The sequence below is a fragment of the Manis javanica genome, chromosome 10 (genome assembly GCF_040802235.1).
Source record: "Manis javanica isolate MJ-LG chromosome 10, MJ_LKY, whole genome shotgun sequence".
Classification (NCBI taxonomy): domain Eukaryota; kingdom Metazoa; phylum Chordata; class Mammalia; order Pholidota; family Manidae; genus Manis; species Manis javanica.
The window spans coordinates 62,948,682-62,972,489 of NC_133165.1; the positions used below are offsets into that span (position 1 = coordinate 62,948,682).

Below are 23,808 nucleotides of genomic sequence, written 5' to 3' on the forward strand. Positions count from 1 at the left end.
AATGCAAGCTAGACCAGTGAGTTTTAATGTTATAGGTAAGAATCTCTTTGGTCTGTTTAGGAATAGAAAAGATGACTAATGAGAGAGACTCTGAGGTTTTCGAGGTGGTTCTTTTGTCTCTGGCGTTGCATTTCTCATCCTTCTGTTGTTTTCCCAAACAAGGATAGTAATCTGGGGCATGGAAGTCCTTGCCCATGGGGAATTTTTTAATCTAGTAGAAGAGAGTAAGATAGACTTCAGTTCAAAATCCAGTTCCATCATTTACTAGTAATATGACCTCAAACAAGTTATTCTGTGTACCTTAGTTTCTGTGGAAACACATCATTCTCAAATCCCAATGACTTAAAACAATGGCTTATTTTTTGCTTGTATTGCATGGCCATTGTCTGTCAAGGGGAACTCCGCTCTGTGTCTCCTTACTCCAGGAATGTGGTTGAGGGAACAGCCACCATCTAATTATAAAATACTGCTGATCACTGGAGGGAAAAAAAATTCTGGAGGGTCTCACACCAACAATTAAGTGCTTTGGCTTACAAGTGACTCACATTATCATTTCTGTTCACAACTTATTGCCCAGAACTAGTCTCAACCACAGGGGGCCAGAAAGGGTATTTGTACTATGTGCCTGGAAAATGGAGAGCCAGAAATGTTGGGCACATAGTACCTATTCCCACACATAGGGATGCCTACCTCAGGACTGCTGTGAGGATTAAATGATACTATAAACACACATACACAACCATTTAGTGCACGTGCTCAAAAGTGGTCATTATTCGCAATAATGTCATCATAGTAAGATGCAAAATATGCAAATATTTAAATAATAATATTAAGTGGGAATAAGGATTCTTATAAGCTGTGTCACAGTGTATAACAAAGCACCTTGTGAATCAAAGCATACTGAGCGAATCCAAGTTGATATTACCATCCAGTAGATATTAGAAGATACGTAACTGGTTCAGAGTTGGAGCTGATCTTAATAATTATCAATCAAGAAATGATGGTTGAAAAAAAAATGATAGTTGAAGTTGTGTGGACAGGGGAGATCGCAAGAAAAAGATTAATTAGTGAGAAGTACAGAGTGTACTGAAGGGGTAACTCTGGAGCATAAGCGTAGTTTGGAAATCACCAGAGATAGAGAAGTGATCTCCATCCAGAAAAGGAGGAAGAAACTGATACATATATAGTATAGAAAGCTCAAGTGAAGAATATTTTCAGTAAGGAAATCCATGATAGGAAATGTCCCTATGAAGCCTTGAGCTTCAGTTCTGTAAGTTCTATGGGGGATATTAACAAAGTAATCTGTAAAAAGTGTTCCTTAAGGAAGGGCTTAGTGGTATTAGAGCTGTCTCTGTACTAGGGACTCCTCTAGTAGCAGTTATTCCAAAATCTGTATTTACAGATGAGACTTTCAAACTTATGAAATGAAACTTAATTAGACAGTGAGAAAGTTTGAATTTGAACTTGAGTACTAGGCAAGCAAAACCAAACTGTACTATATAAACACAGCAAAATGAAATAGAAAGAACTGAAAAATTCTGAAGGTATTTTTTGTGGTGATCAAAAATGATTTGTTTATGTGGGTTTTGCTTTATTGTTGTTGGTACCTTTTAAATATTCAAAACAACTTTTTGGAAGAAGCCCCTATATAATGTAGAAGCTATGAACTGAAATCATTTTAGATTTTACAGGTGTGCATTTTAGAAGAAAAAGAGATTTATGTTTTATATTATAGGTAGACGTTTTAAAATATTAATGAGAATGTTTACATCCCTGTATCTGACTGGATGCTTTATAAAACATCAATCCTGAAAAAAGATAGCATTTAGGAGTTATAATAATTCTATTTTATACCATTGGTGTACCTTAGTGGACATAGTGTAACCCTTGCATTGTCAGTATTAGTACAATTCTTTGTGTCCTTTTCTTTTTTTTATGTGTACTGAATAATAAAGAAAATGTAGATGCTGCAACATGTACACCAGAGGGGTTTTAGTTTTTGCCTAATATTCTCCCCAACTGGCTATCTGACCTTTGATAAGTCCCTTTATCTCTGTCTTGCTGTTTACAAACTAAGAGGTTTGAATCAGTTCATTGTTTCTCCCACTTCTTTCCCACTGAGGTAACATGATGGATGCTATTTCATGAGCAATTTACTGCCATAGTTATACACAGATTATGATTATAGACTGAGGAAGACTGCACATTTGTGATGCTAGTCTAACTCCACGCTTCTTTCCCACTCAAGAAAACATGCCAGACACCAGGTAATTGAAGGTGACATTGTTAAAGAGATTAATTACATCCTAGTTGTTTACTTAAAAATCTTATTCTCAAACTTTGGCATCTAAAGACAGTTTTTAACAAATTACTTGTGAAACACCTCATAACAACTATATTTTACCACTAGTGGGTGATGACTTCAAAAATGGCAGGTGATGTTAAAAAACTGGTATATTAGGTGTTCTCCAAAATTTTTTCCAGTTCTAAACATTGAGTGTTACAGCTCTGTCACTCAGAAGCATTTCTAAAAAGTCTAATTCCTTGGTAATTCTCCTACCAGGTTTTTACTGGTAGGCAGCACAGGAGTTAATAGTACTATGTATTTGATATGTGTTTGATAAATGTTGAGTGAATTTATCAACAAATTAATTTTCCTTTTCTAAAAATAGCACTAATTCAGATTTTGTTTTCCCATTCCCAAGACATAATATATACTCTTGTGAATAATAATGAGTGATACTGAGAAAATTGGGTTGTAGCATTCTGATTAAAAACTTTCAGGAATCTGGCATAAGTACCTTCCTTATTTTGATAAGATGGTTCAATATTTTGCATTTCCACAGATGAAATGAAGGAAATGTACTAATTACTGCTAGAAAAAGTAGTAAGAAGTCTTCTGATACTATTTTCTAACCATTTGTTGTTTTTTAAACATTATGGGATAAATTGTAAGTGTATTTCTCCATTCACTGTTCACTTATTCAACAAATATTTATTAAACATGTGCTTACTATGTGCCAACCAATGTGTCAGACCAGCAGTTCTTACAATGTGGGTTGTGAACCTCTGGACTTTCTGAGACCCTTTCAAAGGACAAGTCAAAACTATTTTCATACTAATTCTAAGATGTTATTTTCCTTTTTTACTGGGTTGACATTTGCATTGGTGTTGCAAAAGCAAAAGTGAGCGAAACTGTGGTACTTTACTGTGAATCCAGATAGTGACAGCCTTTACTAGTAGTCATCCTGTTCTTCACTAACACACATGGAGGAAAAGCCATTTTCATTTAATGTCCTTGATGAAGTAGCAACAGTTGTACTAAATTAAAAAAATCTTGACCTTGAGTACTTATCTTTTTAATACTCTGTGTGAAGAAATGGGAAATACACTTTCATGAAGAGCTTCTGGATAATACAGTACAATGGTTGTTTCCAGGGAAAGCATTTGTGTGATTGTTTGAAACACTTTTACTTGATAGTTTGACCAAAACTATGTTATTTAGACTTGGATATTTGGCAGGCATTTTCTCAAAAACGAATGAAGTGATTCTGTCACTCTAAGGAAAACAACTGACAATATTTTTTGGCAGTGAAAAAGAGCTTTGAAGTTAAAAAATAAAGTTTTGGAAAACTTGCATCTGGCCAACTGTGAGCTTGACAGCTCAGTATTTAAAGACTTCTGTGGTGGAATCAGTGGTGGTATTAGTGAGTATGATTTTTGATGTTAATAATGAAATGAGTCAGCATAGGAGAGATCTGCATAACCCAGTGAACCAATATTTCCAGGTGAACAGTGCCTAATGTTACAAAAACATGCAAAATTAGAAGATCCATTCAAAAATGCAAGCTAGACCAATGAGTTTTAATGTAATAGTATGAAAAGTTCACTGATAGTAGCTTCAGATTATCATTTGTTGGATTCTGGTGTAAATATCAAGAGTATCTATAATTATCTGAAAGTTAGCAATATGCTCCTCCCTTTCCAACTATTTATTGAATGAGATGAGATTTTATCCATATATACACTTAAACCAAAACAACATATCACAACAGATTGAATGTAGGAGCAGCAGTGAGAATCAAGCTGTTTTTATTAACCCAGATATTAAAGAAATTTGCAAAAGTGGAAAATGCTTCCCATTTTTTATATATGTACAATGTATATTTGGTTTGTTTTTGATAATAAGGTTTTTCATTGAAAATGTCACTTTTGTAATATGTATTGTTATTATTTTTTATTTATTATTATTGTTAGTGGAATAAGGAAACTTTAAAAATTACTGTTTTATTTTCTGTTATAGTGAATATTGATAGATATAACCACATAAACAAAATGCATTTGAGGTCCTTGATAATTTTTAGGAGTGTAAAGGGATCCTGAGATAAAATAGTTTAAAATTGGCTAACCCTGGAGATACTTAAAAAAAATTTTCTTCATGCAGCATGTCTTTGGTTTCCAACACCTCAGTGTCCCTGCCACTCCCTTCCCCAAAGCTGGAAGCAATATTCCTTCCCCTAAATTCAGTGTACTTTATTTCTACTTCTGTTAATGCATTTAGCATGTATCTGTTTCCATTAGGCTGGTATGTTTTTTGTTTGCACAGACTATGTCTTAACATCTTTGCATATTTATCAGCTCCTAATACATTGTATTCCATTTCATAGGAATTTATGTAAGTGAACTAAGTAACTTTTTAAAATTCCTTGTCTAGATGGTTTGGAAGATTGAAGATTCTGAATAGCCAAGGTTCTGCTGTTTCTTATAACAAAAAAGATCTCTGCTTAACACAAAGAATGCCCAATTCTAGGTAGTGGCCTATTGATTTCAAGAGGTAAATGATGGATCAATCAATTCATTCAACAAACATCAACTGAATGTAAACTGGGTACCAGGCACTGTGCTGATAAGAACAACAATATTTTTATAGAATTTTATAGTAGACATTTAGATTAGTGTTTCCCAAATGCTAGCCCAAGATAAAGGTTTCTTCTTTTCATAATGAAATTAGAAAAATAGCAACAATGAAAATTTTTTCTCAAAAAACTACATACATTCTATTCAAAAGAATGTTTTTTTATGTTAAGATTGCTTTCATAATTTTTGGTATTCACATAATCCTTCTTTTGGAGCTTTTTGTTTTTATTTCATCCTGATTTGGCAAGATTCAAATTTGTCAACTGTCTGTTGACTCCTGCAGTTTGGGGGGACATTATATTTACTTGTGGGAAGCCCTGTTGTAGACATTCCTTTGCCATTTATTGGAAAGGGATTTGACCTTTAAGTTTGACACTTGAAATCCTCTAGCACAATGAACTCACTTATTCTGGAGCTAATTATCATCTTTGTGAGTTCTCTGGATCACTGTTTCTGCCATCTCTCTTTGGCAGTTTATTGTTCAACCACAAGAGAAACAGTAAAAGGAAATAGAAATAAACCCAAACCAGAAAACTAACTTTAGTCAAATTTTTAATGTCAGATGTTCTGGGGGGGAAAATGGGGAAGCAGTAAAATTTTTAAATAAAAATAGGGCATTTGAATTATCTTTGGATCTCAAGTCAGATTCCATTTTCAACTTCCCACGTCCTCATAGGATCTTCTAATTCCTATGAAGGAACTGACTGGTTTTAATTAAAATTATTACCTCTCAGCACCATTAGCAGTTGCGATGGCAGAGATGGCAAGGTGGGCAATGATTATCCTGAAGAATCACTTCCATAGAGTCAGTCATTACATAGTCATTCTTTTACTCAACAAATGAATAGCTGTTAGGTGCCAGGTACTGGGATACTTTTCCTGTGCTAAAGAGGTTTATAATCTAGAAGAGGGAGACAGGTATGTAAGCAAACCAGTGCCCTGGAAATCTTTCCAGAAGACGTGACAGCATGCTTGGTGCCTTGGTGGGAGGGAATAGGAGAGTGTGGGAGTGGTGGGAGTTGGGAGTGGTGATAAGGGGAGTTAGGGTATGGAGTGAAGAAAGATATGGAGTTGAAAGTAAGAAACAGGAACTATTTGGGGGAAATTACAAGTATATTGGTATGGCGGAGCAAGGGGTTGGGTGGGATACAGAGGTACAGCAAGAGAGAAGTCTAAAGAATTGGTCAGTAGGTAGATGTAGAACTTTAGATGCTTTGTTTAGGAATTCGGACTTTATCCAAAGAATTTACCAGAATGTAGTTAGTGGGATGGTGATAGGAAAGAAAGGGGTTTTGTATGGTCAAAACTGCTTGAGAGGCACCAATTGAGACAAAGTTAAGCAAGTGTATTTACTGTACAGCCTTTCAGACCCTTTATATTGGGTAGTATTTCTACACCTGTTTGACCACTAAACTTGTTTGAAAGGGTATCTCCTGTTTCTCAAAGAATGTGGTTTGGGAAACTCTGCAATATGCAATGGGGACTCATCAAAAAGTTTTAAGCAGGAAATTATAGATAATTATGTAATCTGACTCTATTCTTAACACATACTGTGATACTGCTCATTAGGTATTGCTCAACCAGTATTTTTTTAACACCAAGTATTTTCAAAATGATGTAATAGATATTCTGGGAAATTAGGAAGATGTGTAAGACATGCCTGGCACTCAAAAAAAAAACATACTATCTATAAATGTTATCCGTGTATGCAATTATTTAACTCAAAGACAATACGAAAGTGAGAAAGTTGAGGATAGTCTGGAGAATTAGACGTTTTTCTGGGTGGTTCTTGCTCAGTGCTGATTTGTACAGGTTGTTTAATGCTAATTCTTTACCTAAAGATAGTTACCACCCTGAAGTTTCTGCTTCTTTTGCCTCTTTGGACTAGGATCGTTTCTGGCTAGGACCCTCACCCCAGCTCAGCATGCAATAGGAAGAAAACTGCCAAACTGAAAGTTAAACTTTGCAGGGTGAAGGGTAGCTGTTGGTTTGTTTGGCCTCAAAAGTACTATATCATCAGCATATTGAAGCTTTGGTAGATTGATTCAAATGGAGTCAATTCTAGCTGTCTTCAGGATATATCCCTAAAGGTGCATCCAGTGAGTTTAGAGAAAACGTTTGAAAATGGAAGAGAAAGGAAAATTTCATCTGTTGGAACAGAAAGATCAAATTTAGAAATCTGAGTATGCCTCAGACTTTTTACTTCCTTAATTCCTTATTTTCTTCACTCAGTGTCAATGGAGAGACTTCAAATAATCTTTTTGAATTAATTGAATCCTTATTAAGTGTTTTTAGCAGCCACATTTAATCTAGTTGGGAAACCTAGAATCAGAGTATCTGGAGTGGGTTGGTACCCTCCCCTCAGGCTCTGCATTGCCAGTTGGCAGTGTGTCCCAGAGCTCCTGCCCTGGAGCCAGATGGCCTGGGTTCAAACCTATTAGATCCTTCAGTCCAATTAAGGGCCTTGCTCCTTACTAGATGCAAGATTTTAGGCAGATTACTTAACATCCCTCTGCCTCAGTCTCTACATCTAAAAATGGGAAAATCATAATATGTGTCTTATAAGGCCATGAGAATTAAGAGCTAATGAATGTGAAGTGCTTAGAATAGTGCCTGCCACATGTCAAAGGTTTCATCAGCTGTTCTCTTTAGGATATCCTTGTCCTGCCATTTTCATAAGGATAAATCACTGCGGAAATCCATCAAAAAGTAGTACATTTTCTGGCCTGAATGGGATTCTGTTTTGGCAATGGCCTGCAACAGTAAATAGAATTGGCTATGTAATAATATTAGCCTTCAAAACAAAACTGTCAGTTATTTCACCGGCAAAATGTATTTATTTAGGAATAGCAGAGAATTTCAATGCAGGACAAGCAAGCTAAGGACAAAACCACGGGCAAGTCTGGGGAACAAAGGAGGGGAATGCTCTAGTAGAAGAAAGGGTGGAGTTGGGTGGGGCTGTTAGAAGCAAAATGTCTGTTTGGAGTAAACTGAGATTTGGGAGGTTAGTGGCTTCTCATTGGCTGATTTTCAGCAGTATCTCGTTGGCTGGGCTGTTGGGAGGGGAGGAGGCCATGTCCTTCCCATTGCGGGGTTCATAAAGGAGCGTCCAGAACAGTACTGACTCCCCGTCTATCTCTTCTGGTTGGGTCTGCAACTGAGTGGTAGGGCATGAAAGCTCCCCCTGCTGGCCTCCCCGACTCCTAGTCTGTGAGGTTTCCCTTGATTAGTTTTCACGAAGTGGACTGTTAAAATTCCTAATTCATGTAATTTAAAAATATAGGTAGTAGTTGTACATTTAAATAATAATAATAGTTAACATTTGCTGAGCATATACATATGTGCCAGGAGTTGTTCCAAGTGCTTTTTACCAATTAACTTATTTTAGAGTTGAGGAAACTAAGGCATTAAGAGGGTTAGTGACTGGCCTAAGGTAACATAACCAGTTAGCGGCAGGGCCGAGATTCAGACCCAGGTTATTTGACCCATAGCTCACAAGCCTCCATCATGATATCCCATCTTTCATGCAAATGCATTCAGTATTTCAGATCAGTTTGTCAAACTGTTTATTTCATTTACTACACACAAATTAAGTGGGAGACATTAACCAAAAATTTTTGTCACATCATTTCAGTATAAGTTTTTATCTACTCTAGAAAAGAGTTGCTCTTGGTTTCACATGTTAAAGCCATGTTAATTGATTCTTTTGTCCTGTGGAAGTATAAGATTTTGAGTTTGATTTTACTAATACATAAATGCATGCATCTATTCTATAAAATTGTTTTCACTTTACATCTCAGCTACATATTTTCAGCATAGTGTGTAAATAATGGCACTTTGCATAAATTTTGCAAAATTAGCTGCTTTTTCTATTATAATTAGAGTTAAAGCATTAAAATAATTAGGATTATATCAAGTCCTAACTTATGAAATGCTTGCTTTGTGGAATCTGAAAACGTAGAGTTGTGACAAGTCATGCTTTTTGCATTTTCTAGTGTAAAAACCTAGACTGCTTTAAAAGTTATCAATCACTCTCATTGCTTTACTTTGTTGGTGCCAAGACAGCACTTTCTGTGTTCACTTTCAAAGAAAACTGGGCAAAACTGATTTGCCACTAGGTGGAGCTAGGGCTATTTGGGTAGAAATAAATGAAACAGTCCAAACATTATTAAATCAAGCAGTCATATCGTGCTGGAGAGCCCCGGGTATTTGAGACCCTTAGCTTTTAATTGTAGAATGCATCTTTGTTCTTTGCTTGACCTGCAGAGTGACATCACTCCCTTTCTTCCTGTGCACTGGCTTTGACACAAGCCAGATGGCCTAGGCCATTGGTAGGCGCACAGGCTGCCTGGTACAGCAGTTGATGAAACAGAATAGGAAGACGTTTTATGGTCAGCTGTGGGGGCACAATGAGGCAGCGGCTTTGCTTAGTAATTACCTTTACCGTGCATACTTTATTCCTCACAGAGAAGGTCACAAGGAAGAAAATACATTTTTATTTATAGTGTTGCGAAGTATAGACCTTTGATCTTTTATTTGTCAGTAGTCTGCGCCAGAGGAATGCTCTCTCTTCCCTTGCTCTGCAGTCACTCGTGAAAATGACATGTTTATTTATGTCTAATGGTTCTTTCAGGCTGTGCATTGTGATCCTTACCTTCCCTCTTCCTTCCTTTTGTCTCCAGTTAGTAACACAAAAATGTTTTAGTTTTGTAGTGAGTTTAGTTTGGAGAAGTCAGAGTTCAGGCATGTTAATACAAGCAGATTTCTGTCAGATACACTCCAGAGTAATTTGGTCAAATATATTACTGTTTATTATATGTTTGTTCTTCAAGGAGGGCAGAAGAGACCAGAAACAGACTCTCATTTTGGCGGGATGAGGGTCAGGAAATGAGTAAGATATTAATTTTATACCCATTTTTGGGCATTTAGTGGTTAAGGCCACTTATAATGCAAATTTCACATAAAACATTGGAAGTTAATATTAATCTTGTATTTTCCATGTTCATTTGAAGTTCATCTTTAGCAATTGAAGCACTGTACAAAATTTTAAAATCCTAACTGAACTTTTTTCTAAAGTTTAACATGCAATTTTGAGATTCTTGCACATTATTAATTTTCAAATGCTTTAAAAATATTTTTACCCTTTTTAAGGCTAGGTTGGTGAATATTATTCACAGAATTGACTTAGAAATTATAAATCATAAAATCAAATGAAAATTCATATTTGCTATGCTTTATTCAAACTTAACACTGTTTCTAAAGTGAAGTCTCCTAGTTGTCCCTAGGTTATTTGGCTCTCTATTAAAAAAAATGAAACTCTAACAAAGGAAGTCTCTTAACCTTACAATATTTTACAGTCTTCTCCAGGGATGGAGATTTGCAAATAATTGCTGGAGAAGGCAACATGGTGTAAGGGAAGGACACAGCTTTGCAGTCAGATATAACAGGATTTTCTAATCCTTTTTCCACTGGTTATTTGCTTTGTGCCCTTGGGCCTTTGAACCTTGGTTTCCTCACCTAAGTATTGGGGTATGACCTGCCTCCTAGGTTTATTGTAAGAATTAAGTGATCCAGTGTGTGTATTAGACCCCAGACAGTTCCTGTCACATGGTACAAACTCATCTAGTGCCAATTCCTTGCAACTGTTTTAAACCTCTTCTCTTTTCTGAACCTCTTGCAAAAATGTGTTCACAGATGACACTATTATGTCGTGTGCATTTTATTCACAAACACAAGTAAGTCTGGGCTGTGAAAGTAAGCTCACCATCTGAAAGGTAGGATTGGACATTTATTACCACCCTGTGTGTGTGTTCAGTTCCAGATAAAATCATAATCATCAATTGTGCAATGAATATATTTAACATTTGTTATGTTTTAATTTATTTTTGTTTTCTTTTTTTCTCCTACTCAGCTCTTGCCCCTGTTCTTTGCCTCTGGTTTTGTTGGTGAAGATATCACAGTGATGTCTGCCTTCAACCTGCTGCATTTGGTGACAAAGAGCCAGCCAGTAGCCCTGCGAGCCTGTGGGCTTCCCTCAGGTTGCTGCTTCTTGTACTGTACATAGTAAGGGCACTGGTCTGGGTGGGTGTTTCTGCTGCAGGAAATCATACACCATAATGCTTTGCTCAGTTTCATTTTCTTTTACTTTGGCCCTAATTTGAAGATGGAAATTGGTTATAAGTCACCACTCTGTTTTGAGTAACATTCATTTCTGCAGTCCTTACAACCCTTGGAAACATTGTCTGGTTTCCCTGCTCAGTATATAATTGTCACTAATATTTCATGATATCTTCTTGTTCTTTAATACACACTACACATCTGAAAATCATAATGTTCATAAAAGAGTGGCAGTCTTGATAAGAAACTGCCCCAAATCACACAAATCAGACCTTATCTTGTTAAAGGAGAATGAAAATGCCTTTCCTTCCACATATGGTCATTCCTTTGGGGAAGAAAAAATTAAAACGAACAACTTTAGTATAATAAAGTTACTTATTTGTTATAGCTAAAAAGATGTTCTACTTAGCAATGACCAAATAAACAACTAACATGGCATGTGTCAGCTGGTTCTTAAATTAGAACTACCACACTTTAAAAAAATATTATTTAAAAAAAAATATTTAAAGAAGTGAAGCATGAAAGCCCTAAATTTCATTATGTGCCTCAAAAATCACAATGGTCAGATATTTTCCATGAATATTATTGTCAATATTATTTTTATCTTCTATTAATGTACATATCTCCATTACTAAATTGAATGGAGAACTTAATTCCAACTGGTTGAATGTTAACTCTGAGTGCCAGGCATTGTGTGAAGCAGTGAGGATGCAATGATAAACCAGATCATACCTATTTCTTTAACTAGGACAAGGTGGAAATGGAGCTGTGTGAGGACTGTTGAAACATATGGTGATTAAGACTAGACTAAAGGTATTTATATCTGGGATATTAGGGGAATACAGTGGAGGCTGGTCTTCACTCTTTGCTTAGAGGAAGAGGTGTTAGAAGAGCAGGAAAGTTTCTGAAGTTTCAGAGGGCTTCATGGAGGATATAGTTTAAGCTGAATCTCAGTCTATGAGCAACAGTTAGCTGGGTGTCCAAAGAGCAGGATAGACATTTCTAATATATGGAGTAGTGTGGGCAAAACCTGAAGGCTTGAAAGAGTAAGGTATGTTCAGAGAAATGCTGGTTATTTAATACAGCTAACTTGGGTGGGTGAAGGAATAGGAGAGGTGAGGAAGGTTGGTAGCCAAATCAAGAAGCACCTTATATGACATTTTAAGGAATTTAAATCTTGGGGAGGGATGAAGGGAGAATAACATGACTTGATTTGCATTTTGGAAGGGTTATTGATTTAGAATGGTAGAAGGTAAATGCTGATCCCAGATGTTTCTATGAGAAGGCTGGGTGGCAACTTGATGAGAAGGGAGGACAGGGCATTTGTCTTGAAGCTGTGTTTGAATAGTAAATACTTAAAAAGAAAGATTTTATGTCTGTTTATGGTGACTTGAATGGCTAATGAAGCTTAATGCATGGGGGGCCTCAATCATTCTTTGTACCTTTGCCTCCCTAACCCAGCCATGCCCCTGAACGGACACCATGGAGTATATTGGAGGAATTTGAAGCTGGAGGGATTCATGAAGTGCTGAGAGCCTTAACAATGGTTATGACAGTAGGTTTGGAAAGCAGGAGGATAGATTAGAGATTCAAGTATGGAACTGATAAGGTTTATCTGTTGAATTGTATATGAGCTTAGGGGAGAATATGAACCAGTGTAGTCTGTGTGCCATGTGGAACTTTATCATAACCATATATTGCATTAACAATTAGATGGTGAAAATTATTTAGTTTATATATAACCATGTTTCCTACTGGGGAGCTATATAGAGAGAAGGCTAAGTATTTACAGAAACAACTTATTAACAACTTATTAATTCTTCAAGATATGATAATATCTTAAAGGGTTTCATAATGAAACTTTGAGATATGTCTTTAAATTTCAATATCAAACTGATTCAAAGATAAACTCAACAAAGCTGGTAATTCTTAAGAAGTAACCACTACAGTACAGTGCTTAAACACACATTCTAGAGTCTGAATGGATTTGAAATCTGGTTTTGCCACTCAACTAGCTGTGTGCCTTGTAAAATGGAAATAATTAGAGTTCTCACCTGAAAGGGTTGCTATGAGAATGAAATAAATTAGGATGTGAAAAGTGCTTTAGAACAGTGGCTGGTATGTAGGTAGCACCAGTACTATAAGTGTGCCCTAAGTTCATGGTAGATATCTGTATTAATAGAAAATTTTTTTTGTATTTTTCTAGTACAGTAGACTTTTAAGAACATTTAAATATGCCCAACCTTTCATTTAATTATTTTTATTTGAAAAGGAACCACAAAAGCATTTTAAGCTTGAGAAATAACTTATCTGTTGTTTTGATCTCTTTATTTTACTTACACATCCTGCTGAACCAGAATGCAAGTCCTATAAATACACATTTCTTTAGTTTTTACTATGCAGTGCTGATGGATGCCCAGAGAAAGTCTCTGTTTTTCTGGCTTGCAAACCTATTTTAATTTGATAAACGAATTGGCAAGAATGGTGTTCCATAAGTCCTTTGCCATTCAAGTACCACTTCCTTTTTAAAGTGTTATGAAAGTCAGACTTCCAGTGTGTTTACATATTTTATAACTTGAATATTAGCTAAATCCTTATCATCTATTTCTCTAACAGAATTTTACTCTTAGAAATACAGAAATGTTGGAGAAATTGTTAAGTTCAACAGTAATGAAAGAAACTATTTAAATTTGAAAAATAAAAATCAAATTGAAGTGGGAATTCTAGTCCTTGTTACTTCCTAAAAGTAGGGCGGAGGGAAAGGGCCAAAATTGTGATATAGGAAATTAAGCTGAAAGTCTGGAGTCTTACTTTAATTTGCTGTTTCTTGGTCAAAACCCATTACAACAAAAATCTCTGTAAATCAAAAGGATTTCTGGTCCCTAGTCAGTACCTTACTAATTTCAGGTGCAATTCAATATGAAATAATTTCAGAACTAAAAAATAATTGGAATAGGCTCTTAAAGTTGGTTAAAACTGGGTTGACCTGTATGAAAGCCATATCCTAGAAGAGTGATCAATCATTTTTCAGCTTTGACTATTTTACTTCTTATTTCTTAATAAGGCATAATTTTAATTTAGAGCTTACTAAGTGTTCTGAATTATGGTTTGCTCATGTTTGTAATTAAAAGTAATTTTTTCCTCCCTCAGAATTTCTTCTTAATTTCCTTTAACCGTTTCTTTTATGTATTAAAAAGAGCACTAGAATAGGAGTCAGAAAACTAACCACAGCTCTGTTATTAACTTGTGTGACCTTGAACACATCAGGAATCCTCTCCAGATACCAGTCTCTATCTTTAAAACAAGGAATTCAAATTTGATAATGTGTTCAGTTCTGAAATTCTGTGATTTCATTAACTGGCATTTGTTTTTGCTTTGGCTTAATCAAATCTTAAAGCACTGCTATTAATGGCTGGGAATTTACAGAAAAATCTGCTAGGTTGTGGTGGGAGGATGGAAATATTTTCCAAGTTTGAACCTTAGAATTCATTTAAATCAAGAATAAGCATTATCTGAAGAGGGATTAGGAAACAATTTTATACATAGTTTTAATGTTGGATAAAAAGTCTAATTGTAGCTTAGACTAGGTATCATAGTAGCTTTGAGCCAAGTGAGAATATTTGTCTAAATAGTACTAAATACAGTGATAAATTAAACTTTTCTCTAACATGCACATAATATGTAGTTGTTGCACTTACGTGACTTAGCAGCATATTTTACACTTGCTGTGAATTGAACAGCCACATGGCTGTTATGCAGTTTGTAAAGATATTATATCATAATATTCTAATGTAGAATTAGAAGACTTAAAGAGAGATACATTGCAAGTGGTGCTTGCAAGCCATAGAATAGCATCTGTATCACTAGAATTCTCTATGAATCAGGGGCTGTGACTCCAGAGTTTAGCACAGTGCCTGGCACTTAATAACTACTTGTGAAATGAATGAACAAACATTTAGGAAGTTTACATTTAGTGAAGTGTTAACTATAACAGAGAGTACAGATTTATTTGAGACTCTTTTTATAAGGGAAGATTAAAAGTCAAGTTCATAGTTTGGTTGCCTTTTGAATATATTGTCGAAAATGATTTCTATTCTCTTTTTTCACTTTATTGAATTAATACAATATAGTGGCTATCGTAGGTATAAATCACATTGTAACCAAATATAAAAAAAATAGTAATAATTCAAAGTGTATTGTCCAGACTTTTAATTAAGTACATATTATATTTTTGATGAGAATTAAGAATTATGACTCTTTTGGTCACTTTTCTCTAGAGCAAATTAATACTGTTTGTTATGCTTTAATTTTCCATCTATAAATAGAAATGCTACACATATCACCACAGTAACATCCATAAATAAGAAGTATTACTATTCAAGTTGAGCTGGCAACAATTCACTTATAGCATCTGATGTTATATTTGCTAAAAAAATAATTGAAGTCATCAGTATACTGTTCATCTACCAAATGGATTGGCTTTCTATATCACTTCTCTTAAACATTTTTGGGTCATGAAAAGATAAACCATCTCCATGGTTCCTTGATAAAAGTTATGACTGTCCTCCCTCAGAAAATACATATGTGTACCTATACACAATTTTTCATGTAATTTCAAGATATTATGAAATTCTTAAGGAAAGACTCTTTGACCACAGCTGCAAAACCTGTGTTCTAAAAGACACACATGAAACCAGTATAAAAACTCCGATCAGAACATTTTATTTCTGAGTTTTGTATTGTATTACCAATGAAATTCTCTCCCACATGTTTTGATTTATGCTCTCTATTCTCCGGTTTTACCATTCTTACACGTTCATCTCACCTAACTTGTTTGATTATATTAAAATGCTTTGAGGGAAATTTTTTAAAGAAAGAAACAAATAGTTAAAAAAATAGACATACAAATTTCAACGCACATTATTCACAAAATAATTTGCAATTAATTGATCGAATGGTATCCACTTTCTCCAGTAGATGGCACTACATTTACATTCATTCCCAGCTTGAAAGGGTCCTGATGTCATTAGCACATAGGTGCATTGTAAAAACTTAAACAAAAGTATGTAAAGAATATCCATTTAAGAACATATGGATTTACAAACCACAAATTTTTCTGCTTATATTATGTTCAAACAATATTTGTAGAGTGCAAAACCTTTTTCCATTTTCAGTAGGATTCCAACTCTCTTATGCTTGGACATCTCATCAAAATTGTCTTTCATGTGTAGACTTTCTATAAACTAAAGCAAGTTTTCATAAATTAACTTATCTTGTATCCAAATAGCTGATTTAACAGTAATTTATAGTTTTATATGCAGCTAAATTTTCTTCAGCAGACCACCCAAGAATTAAAGAAAATTTCACATTTTGTTTTGCTATGTTTTGAATTCTTATATTCTTGAAAATGTTATTAATTTAACATGTTGACTGTTAAGCATTGTTTTTTTACATGAATTAAAATATTTTTGGAAACTAAAAAATTTTACATTTAAAATGTTTATTAATGGGTACTCGGACACAGCTATATTTTTTCTAAAAAAATGTTTTGGTATCTCTATGATATAATAAAGTTTTAGTTAATGTTGAAAAGTTGCTGAGCATCTAATTATCACATGAGTTTTAAAAATTACTTTAAAAAAATGTGTGCAAGGCTCAATTATTATAGAACAATAAATATATCTGTCTGTATGAATAAGGTGTTGGGCATATGGTTTGTTAAACTGTGGGTTTTGTTTTTTTTGTTAAATATGGAAAAATTCTTATTATACATTAATAATTATAAAACATACAGCAACATCTAGCAGCCACAGAGCATGAACAGGGTATGAACAAAAAATAAAACAAATTTTAGTTTTGTTTGAGAAATTCACTAGTTAATTAACAATGTAAAAAATGTAAAGCATTGTGAGTTCTGAAAACAAATGATAGTTCTACAGGGTTAGATCAACTGACAATATGAACTTCTGGGAAATCTTTTTCTTATTTGAAGTATCATTGATATATGATCTAATACTGGTTTCAGGTCTGCAGCACAGTGGTTCAACAGTTATTGGGAAATATCATAGGCAGAGTTATTAAATGTTTGTTTATTTAAAAATGTTCACAATAATGTTGCCTAACAGATCACAGAAGGATTTACTAAAATGAGCCTGAGCTACCTTTTGCTTTCAACAATGTTTAATGCTCTAGACAGTGTTTAATGAAGAAGTAAGGCATGGCTGAGGGCTCACTCAGGCTCACTAATATTTAGGTTAGATACTTGATGAATTTTCATTGTCAGTCTTTTCTATTTCATAGCTTCATCTTAAACATTTAGAGATGGAATTTCTCATGGCTGCTTTTGCTAGATACATTTTAATTTAAAATGCTTTAAATAATAAGAAATAGCAAATGTTGTTGAGAATGTGGAGAAAAGGGAACCCTTCTACACTGCTGGTGGGAATGTAAATTGTTGCAGCTACTATGGAAAGCAGTATAGAAGTTTCTCAAAAAATACCTATAACCCAGCAATTCCATTTCTTGGAATTTACCTGAAGAAAACAAAATCACCAATCCAAAAAGATATCTGCATTCCTATGTTTATAGCAGCATTATTTACAATAGCCAAGATGTGGAAGAAGACTAAATGTCCATTGATGAATGGATAAAAAAGCAGTGGTACATATATGCAATGGAATATTATTCAGTTATTAAAAAGTTGTAAAATTCTTGCCATTTGTGACAGCACGGATGGACTTAAAGGGCATATTATGCTAAATGAAGTAAGTCAGACAAAGAAAGACAAATACCATATGATTTCACTTTCATGTGGAATCTAAAAACAACAGACAAAACTAAAATAGACTAATAAACACAGAGAACAGGACTGGTTGTTGTCATAGGGGTGGGGGGGGGAATAAAATACTTTAAAAAGATTTTATTGAGATGTAATTTATCTCTAATTACTTTTTGTGTCTTTGCATTAAAAATCCCATTTCATTTATTTCAATTCTCTAATTTTTTCTCTTTTACATTTAGTATGTTTGCACTTGTATTAGTCACTTAAAAATGTGTTATAAAATATATTACAAAATGAGAAAGATATGAGTTACTTAGGTGATTTGTAGGACTTATATACTTAAAGAATTTAAATTTACTCAGTAACTACTATGATAAAAGATTTCCTTCAACACTAGATATGTTAATTATACTCAGCCACATAATTGCAAATGAAGAATAGAATGCCAATTAAAATCAGTAGATTATTTGAATTTTAAGCATATAGAGACAATCCAAAATTCTATAGCTATAGTTTAAAGTTGTTTTGTCATAGAAATGTATGTTGGCTCACAGATTGATACAGCTGTTCATACTGTATTGCATTTTGATTAATATTTTGATATCACATGTGAATTTTAGATAACATCACAAGCTTCAGAGTTTGCCATTTTAATATTGGTATTGATGAAGAAATAGATTGGAAGCTTAATCTGTATTTATTGGTTTGTTTTTACCTCCAACTTGCTTTCTGCCTCCCAAGAATCTGTTCTGTACCTTTTATTCCTATTCTTCATTTGTAAACTGAGACTGATATAATATTCTTCTCAAATCTTTCATGATTAGATATGCCCCTCAGGTGTTCACATTATCTCACATTTCCCCGAAATGTATTCTGTGCATCTCTAATCCCTGACTGGAAGGGAGAATAAACTGGAAAAATTTTAATAAAGAAGAGAGTGGAGCATTGAGTAAGTCTGGCAAAGGGGTTTGGTCAGTCAAAGATCAATTCTAATGCAGGAAAATCCTTGGTTCCTGCAAAGAATCTTTGGAAAGGCAGAATTTTAAAAAAAAATCTATTTAGTTTACAACTACATGTCAGCAACTAGAATTGTGTCTGTCATGTAATAGGTGTTTAATAAATACTTGTTGAATGAATGAAGGGGTGTGAATAAGTAGCATCATCTTATGTATCTAAATAATGCCACATTGTAAGAGATGTGGTCTCTGTTCTTAAGAAATGTGTATCTGGTGAGAAAGATGGCCGCTTTGTGTCCAAGTTTTGTTACCTATAGGGTGAAGGATCTATATAAACACTTTCTCCTCTACTTTGCTCTGAATGGAGGGAGGGAGGAGAAGAAGTGAGAGGCACTGCATTCTTCCTGCCCAGAATGACAGACTGGCTTGTTGGAGTAGGATTTAAAGCAATTACAGTTCTTATGAAGGATGCTGAAGAGCTGTGTAGATGTCACTAGCAGGAGGTGGTAGGGATAGAGGATGGAGGCATGGGGGTGGGAATGGATTGTGGGCACATAGATGTTAGTAAAAGTTGTGCATGTTAAAGCACAACTAAGCATGGATTCAAAAGAGAAATGTAGTAAATAAACAAATTAAAAGAGAAAAGCTGCAGGTAAGAGAACTTGGATTCTTAATCAGCTGTGTGACCATGTCAAGTAACTTTCTAGGGCCTTGGTTTCCTCATGAGGGCTGGTTTAGAAATTCATCATTTCCCAAATTATAAACTGAGGAACCCTAGTTCTGCTAATACCCTGTAAAACAAATCCCATTATCAAACTGAGAAACTGCATATTTTATAAATTCTAAGATGCACTCTACATTTTATCATCTTGGTAATCAGGACGCAGCTTAAAAATCATGATAATAAGAAAGTTACTGTGTCATAGTTTGGCAACTTTCTTTACTTTTCTAGTGGAGCATGAAGTAATGATGTGTCAAAATACCACCTATTTTGTAATATGCATCAGCTAAGAAAGTCTCTGAAAAAGTCTTTGTTAAGAAAGCCATGTAACCTCCATTTTCCTCATCTGGTTTGACTATGGAAACTTCTTGCCCCCACCATCCCACTCCAGCAGCCTGGTGGCTTTTTTTTTTTCAGAGCCAGTGTTTTATGGGATACATTTTGGGGAATGCTGGATTAGCTAATCTCATAGTTTTAAATCCAGAATATTAGTCACAGTAAGAAATTTGTATTTGGAACTCTAGAGAGGTAATACAGGATTCAGACTAGTAATAAAGGAAAAAATTAGCCCATCATTTATTCTTTTTATTACATTTCACCGATTTATTAAGCAAATATTTTGGTTGTGGGTTTTAACCTAAAGTCTAAGAAACATAGCCAAAGGCTTCACTTGAAAAACATCTTTTAGGAAAAAATTTTAAATAACAATAATTAAAATGTAGAGTTGGAGAAGTATTTAAATACAACGTATACTTATTTTATGCTTACTCTTGCCTAGGCACATGCTAGGTGGGGATGCAGAGACGATTGAAATATGTATGTGCACTGTCCATCAAAGATAAAGAACAATGAATAATTTAGGAGAAGACATGTCTTTTCTTTCTTTATGTGGGAGATAAAAATTTAAAAATTTTGACTTTTTTCCCTTCCAGAATCTCTGATATTTTTCTGTAATGTATAGATAGACTCAGACTTATCTGTGCTCTGAATGGCAATTACAGACTTGTTCTGCCCATTGTACTTAATTAATTTAGATTTCAGATTTGATTTGAATAATCATGGTGTTTTAGAAATCTGCAAAGCTGAACTGTTAGACAATATAAACTTTATTTTCCTTCTAATGAAGTATACTTAATGTTACAGTTAAATAAAATTATATATGATAATGTAAGAGAGGGCTCCTCTCCCTTTTTGTGGGTGGGCACCTCTCATCTCCCTTGCAGTCTGTGCTCCCAAAGCGACTGGGGAAAATGGGTGAGAGAGCTATTTGTTGCAAGTTTTTTGTGCATGTGAAATGTAGACTAGAAATGAGCCTGTCTGTTTTTAATTTTTTTTTTTCTGTATAGGCTATGGTGTTCCTAGGGTACATCCATACTAAAAAAAAAAATTAAAAACAGGGAATCCAGCTTTGTCAGACATTTCACTTGCAATCAGAGAGACTTGAAGTTAAGTGACTTTCTCTTCTACTATTGTCACTTGATGATGGCAGTGCCTTTAAAAATTCTCTTTTTACTTGTTTGCTTTGCAAGCCAGAAAATGCTCTTTGGATTAAGACATGTTTTAAATATTTTCCTAAACTCCAGGCTTTGTGGTCCATGTTAATGTAAAAATCATTGCTCTTGGTATTTGCATTACATTTCTAAGAGTTGATAAAGTATTCTTCAGTTCTTTTAGATAGTAAAAGAGTGCTGATAAAATTGCTATTATGCATGAATTCAACAATTAAAAATGTGTAACACAGAAGTAAAAGGCAGAAATATAAAATGTGTTTTCTATTTTAGAGTCATTCAGATTAATGTTTCATCAGGATGAATGTAGTGGTAAGTCTCTCCATTGCCTCTCCTTTCAAGAAAATCATGCAGCCTCACAAATGAGAACTTACTATTAAAGGCTAGGATTTTAAGTCACATTAATAGGCTTTAGATGTTGTGGGAAATGAATTTACTCCCACTGACTTACAGTGAGAAAACATTTGCACATTTCCCCCTTAATTTAAAAACTACCTTGTTTTGCATATCCGCTATTTCTCCTCTTCTCAATCTGAATCTACATTTTATTCTGGCTCTTTTTTCTTGGTTAAATTAGCTGATACCACTTCCCAAACTACTCTTTGCATTCTGTCATCAGGATAGGATACTTGCCACTTCAGCATTGTACACATTTGATCTCACTACATTTCTTAGTTTGTCTATTTTAATCTTCTCTAGCCCTCTGACCCTGTAGATTCTATTTCTACAAATTATGGCTTTGCCATTCTAGGTGGGCAAAGTTTAAGAGTGTTAACGTCTTTTTTGTTAACTCTTCTTTACACAAACTTTGCATGTACTTTTACTTACAAGACTTCACATTCATTGACTGCTTTTATCTTTCCTGCTGGAATATATTCTGCCCTAGGCAGGAAGCTTGACTCATTCATTTTTAACTTTTCAGTGCTCACCACAGTTCTTGATTTACTGTAGATGCTTAATAAATAGTTATAGAAAGCATAAATTAGTATTAGGCACAATAGTTCATATCTTCAAAGAATTTATAATCTGGGAAAAAAACAGAAACAACTGAATATTTTTTGAGAAGATTATTTGAGAATAATTGCAAACACTATATGAGCCCATGTATCTAGTACCTTGAAGAGTAAGTACACTAATACTAAGTGTGTGTAGATGAAAGGAGTGATCCAGTAGGGGTGAATTTATTAGGGTATATACACTTGGAAGGAAAACTTGCTTGAAAATGTTTTCTCAGTTTATCTACTGAAACCTTCAGTATGGAAACCAGAAGACCAATTTTATCATTCAACTACACACCACTAAAACATATGGTCTTGTTTAATTCAAAAAGTTTGGAATGGTATGTTGCTTGGCATGCTTATAATGTCCATTGATGTTAATTAGAACTCTGTGCATGAATCAATAGAATATAACTGAAACTGATCTGTAGAACTGTCTTATGTGAAGTAATAGAAAAACACCAAGAAGGCATTAAATGTGATAATTACTATGACAAAGATAGGATTTTTATCACATATAGAAAAGAAGAATCTTTACTTTCAAAAGAAACAATGATCTGCTTTCTGATTCTTAAGACCTGGAGCTTTATTCTCTGTGTGTTGTATTTAAGACTTGGACACAGATGAAATTAAATTCAACCTAAACATAAACACTACGAACATTTTTAAAAAATGGAAAGGGAGTTGAGATACTAATTTCACACTTTCTTTAGTTATTGATGTTCCTTACCATCACCTACAAGATTACTCTGAAGGAAAGAGTCACTGGAGTATTTCAGAAGGGTAAAAGCATTGTTTGGCTAAAGGATTTTGCTCTCTAGGCACAGCAAAAATTCGTCACCAAAAAACATCTACTGAGTATCCTCTTAGACATGAGTCCAGGTTGGGAACAATCTGTGATCTGAAAGAGATGGCATTAAGTACAAAGAGTAAATTAACAGCAAATTACAAAGAGCCTACACTCTGACACTGTGTTCAGAGTTTAGTGAAATACTCCCTGAGAGCTATTTTGCGTATAGCCCTTGGCAAAAAGGATATTCACTAAGATTTCTCTTGGAAGTGAAAAAGGTAATGCCAGACAATGTCTGTACTAAGATAAGTAATTGTAAATTTCCTGGTTTAAAAGCATAGTCTTTCCATGTATAAATCGTTGCTTACCTACTCAATTCATATTATTCAGGTTTTAGCACTTGGGTGGCGTTACCTGTCTCTGCCTCTACTAAAGGAATGTGAAGCTCTTAATGTTCATCTCTTGGCGCTGATCATTTGCTCTGTGTTGTTCAGAAAGCACTTCCTTTAGAAAACAGCACAGCCAACTTCCTTACTTGCTTTAGGGCTTTGTTTAAATGCTACCTTTTTAGTGAGGCCTACCTGGATTACTCTATTTAAGAGTATAGCCCTCCCTTCTAGCATTTCCAATCCTCTTTGGTCTGCTCAGTTTTGCAGGTATTCTTTCCTGTATACATACCACCTTCTAAGTTGTTTTGTAATTTACCTGCTTGTTTTCACTGTGTTTTGTCTGTCTTCCCCACTACCCCTGTTGCTTTCATGAAAGTAGGATGTTTAGTTTGTTCACTGGTATACCCAAGTACTTAGAATAATGCCGTCATATAGTAGGTGCTCAGTAATTACTGAATGAATGAAGAGTATGTTTTACTTAGCACAGTGCCTGGAACTCTGTAAGAGATCATCACCATTTGTGATGACTTAAAAATCAGTAAGAAAAAATGTTGATTAATGGTTCTCAAAGTAAGTCCTACAACCCTAGATTCATGGAAACCAGAGTACTGTAGCAAAAGTGTCATGACAT

The 23,808-nt window shown here is 34.5% G+C and overlaps 1 protein-coding gene across 4 annotated transcripts in view; it reads left to right on the forward strand.

Annotated features, from left to right (window-relative positions):
• Window positions 1–23,808, forward strand: part of MSRB3 (methionine sulfoxide reductase B3) — a 179,996-nt gene that overhangs the window by 26,302 nt on the left and 129,886 nt on the right. For 3 of the 4 annotated variants that reach the window (XM_017661729.3, XM_017661731.3, XM_017661730.3), the window contains exon 2: window positions 10,829–10,955. The exons of the other annotated variant lie outside the window; for it this stretch is intronic. In XM_017661729.3, the coding sequence (XP_017517218.1) occupies window positions 10,880–10,955 (76 nt within the window). In that variant the 5' untranslated portion in view covers window positions 10,829–10,879. The remainder of the gene's footprint in view (window positions 1–10,828; window positions 10,956–23,808) is intronic. 4 annotated transcript variants of the gene reach the window in all.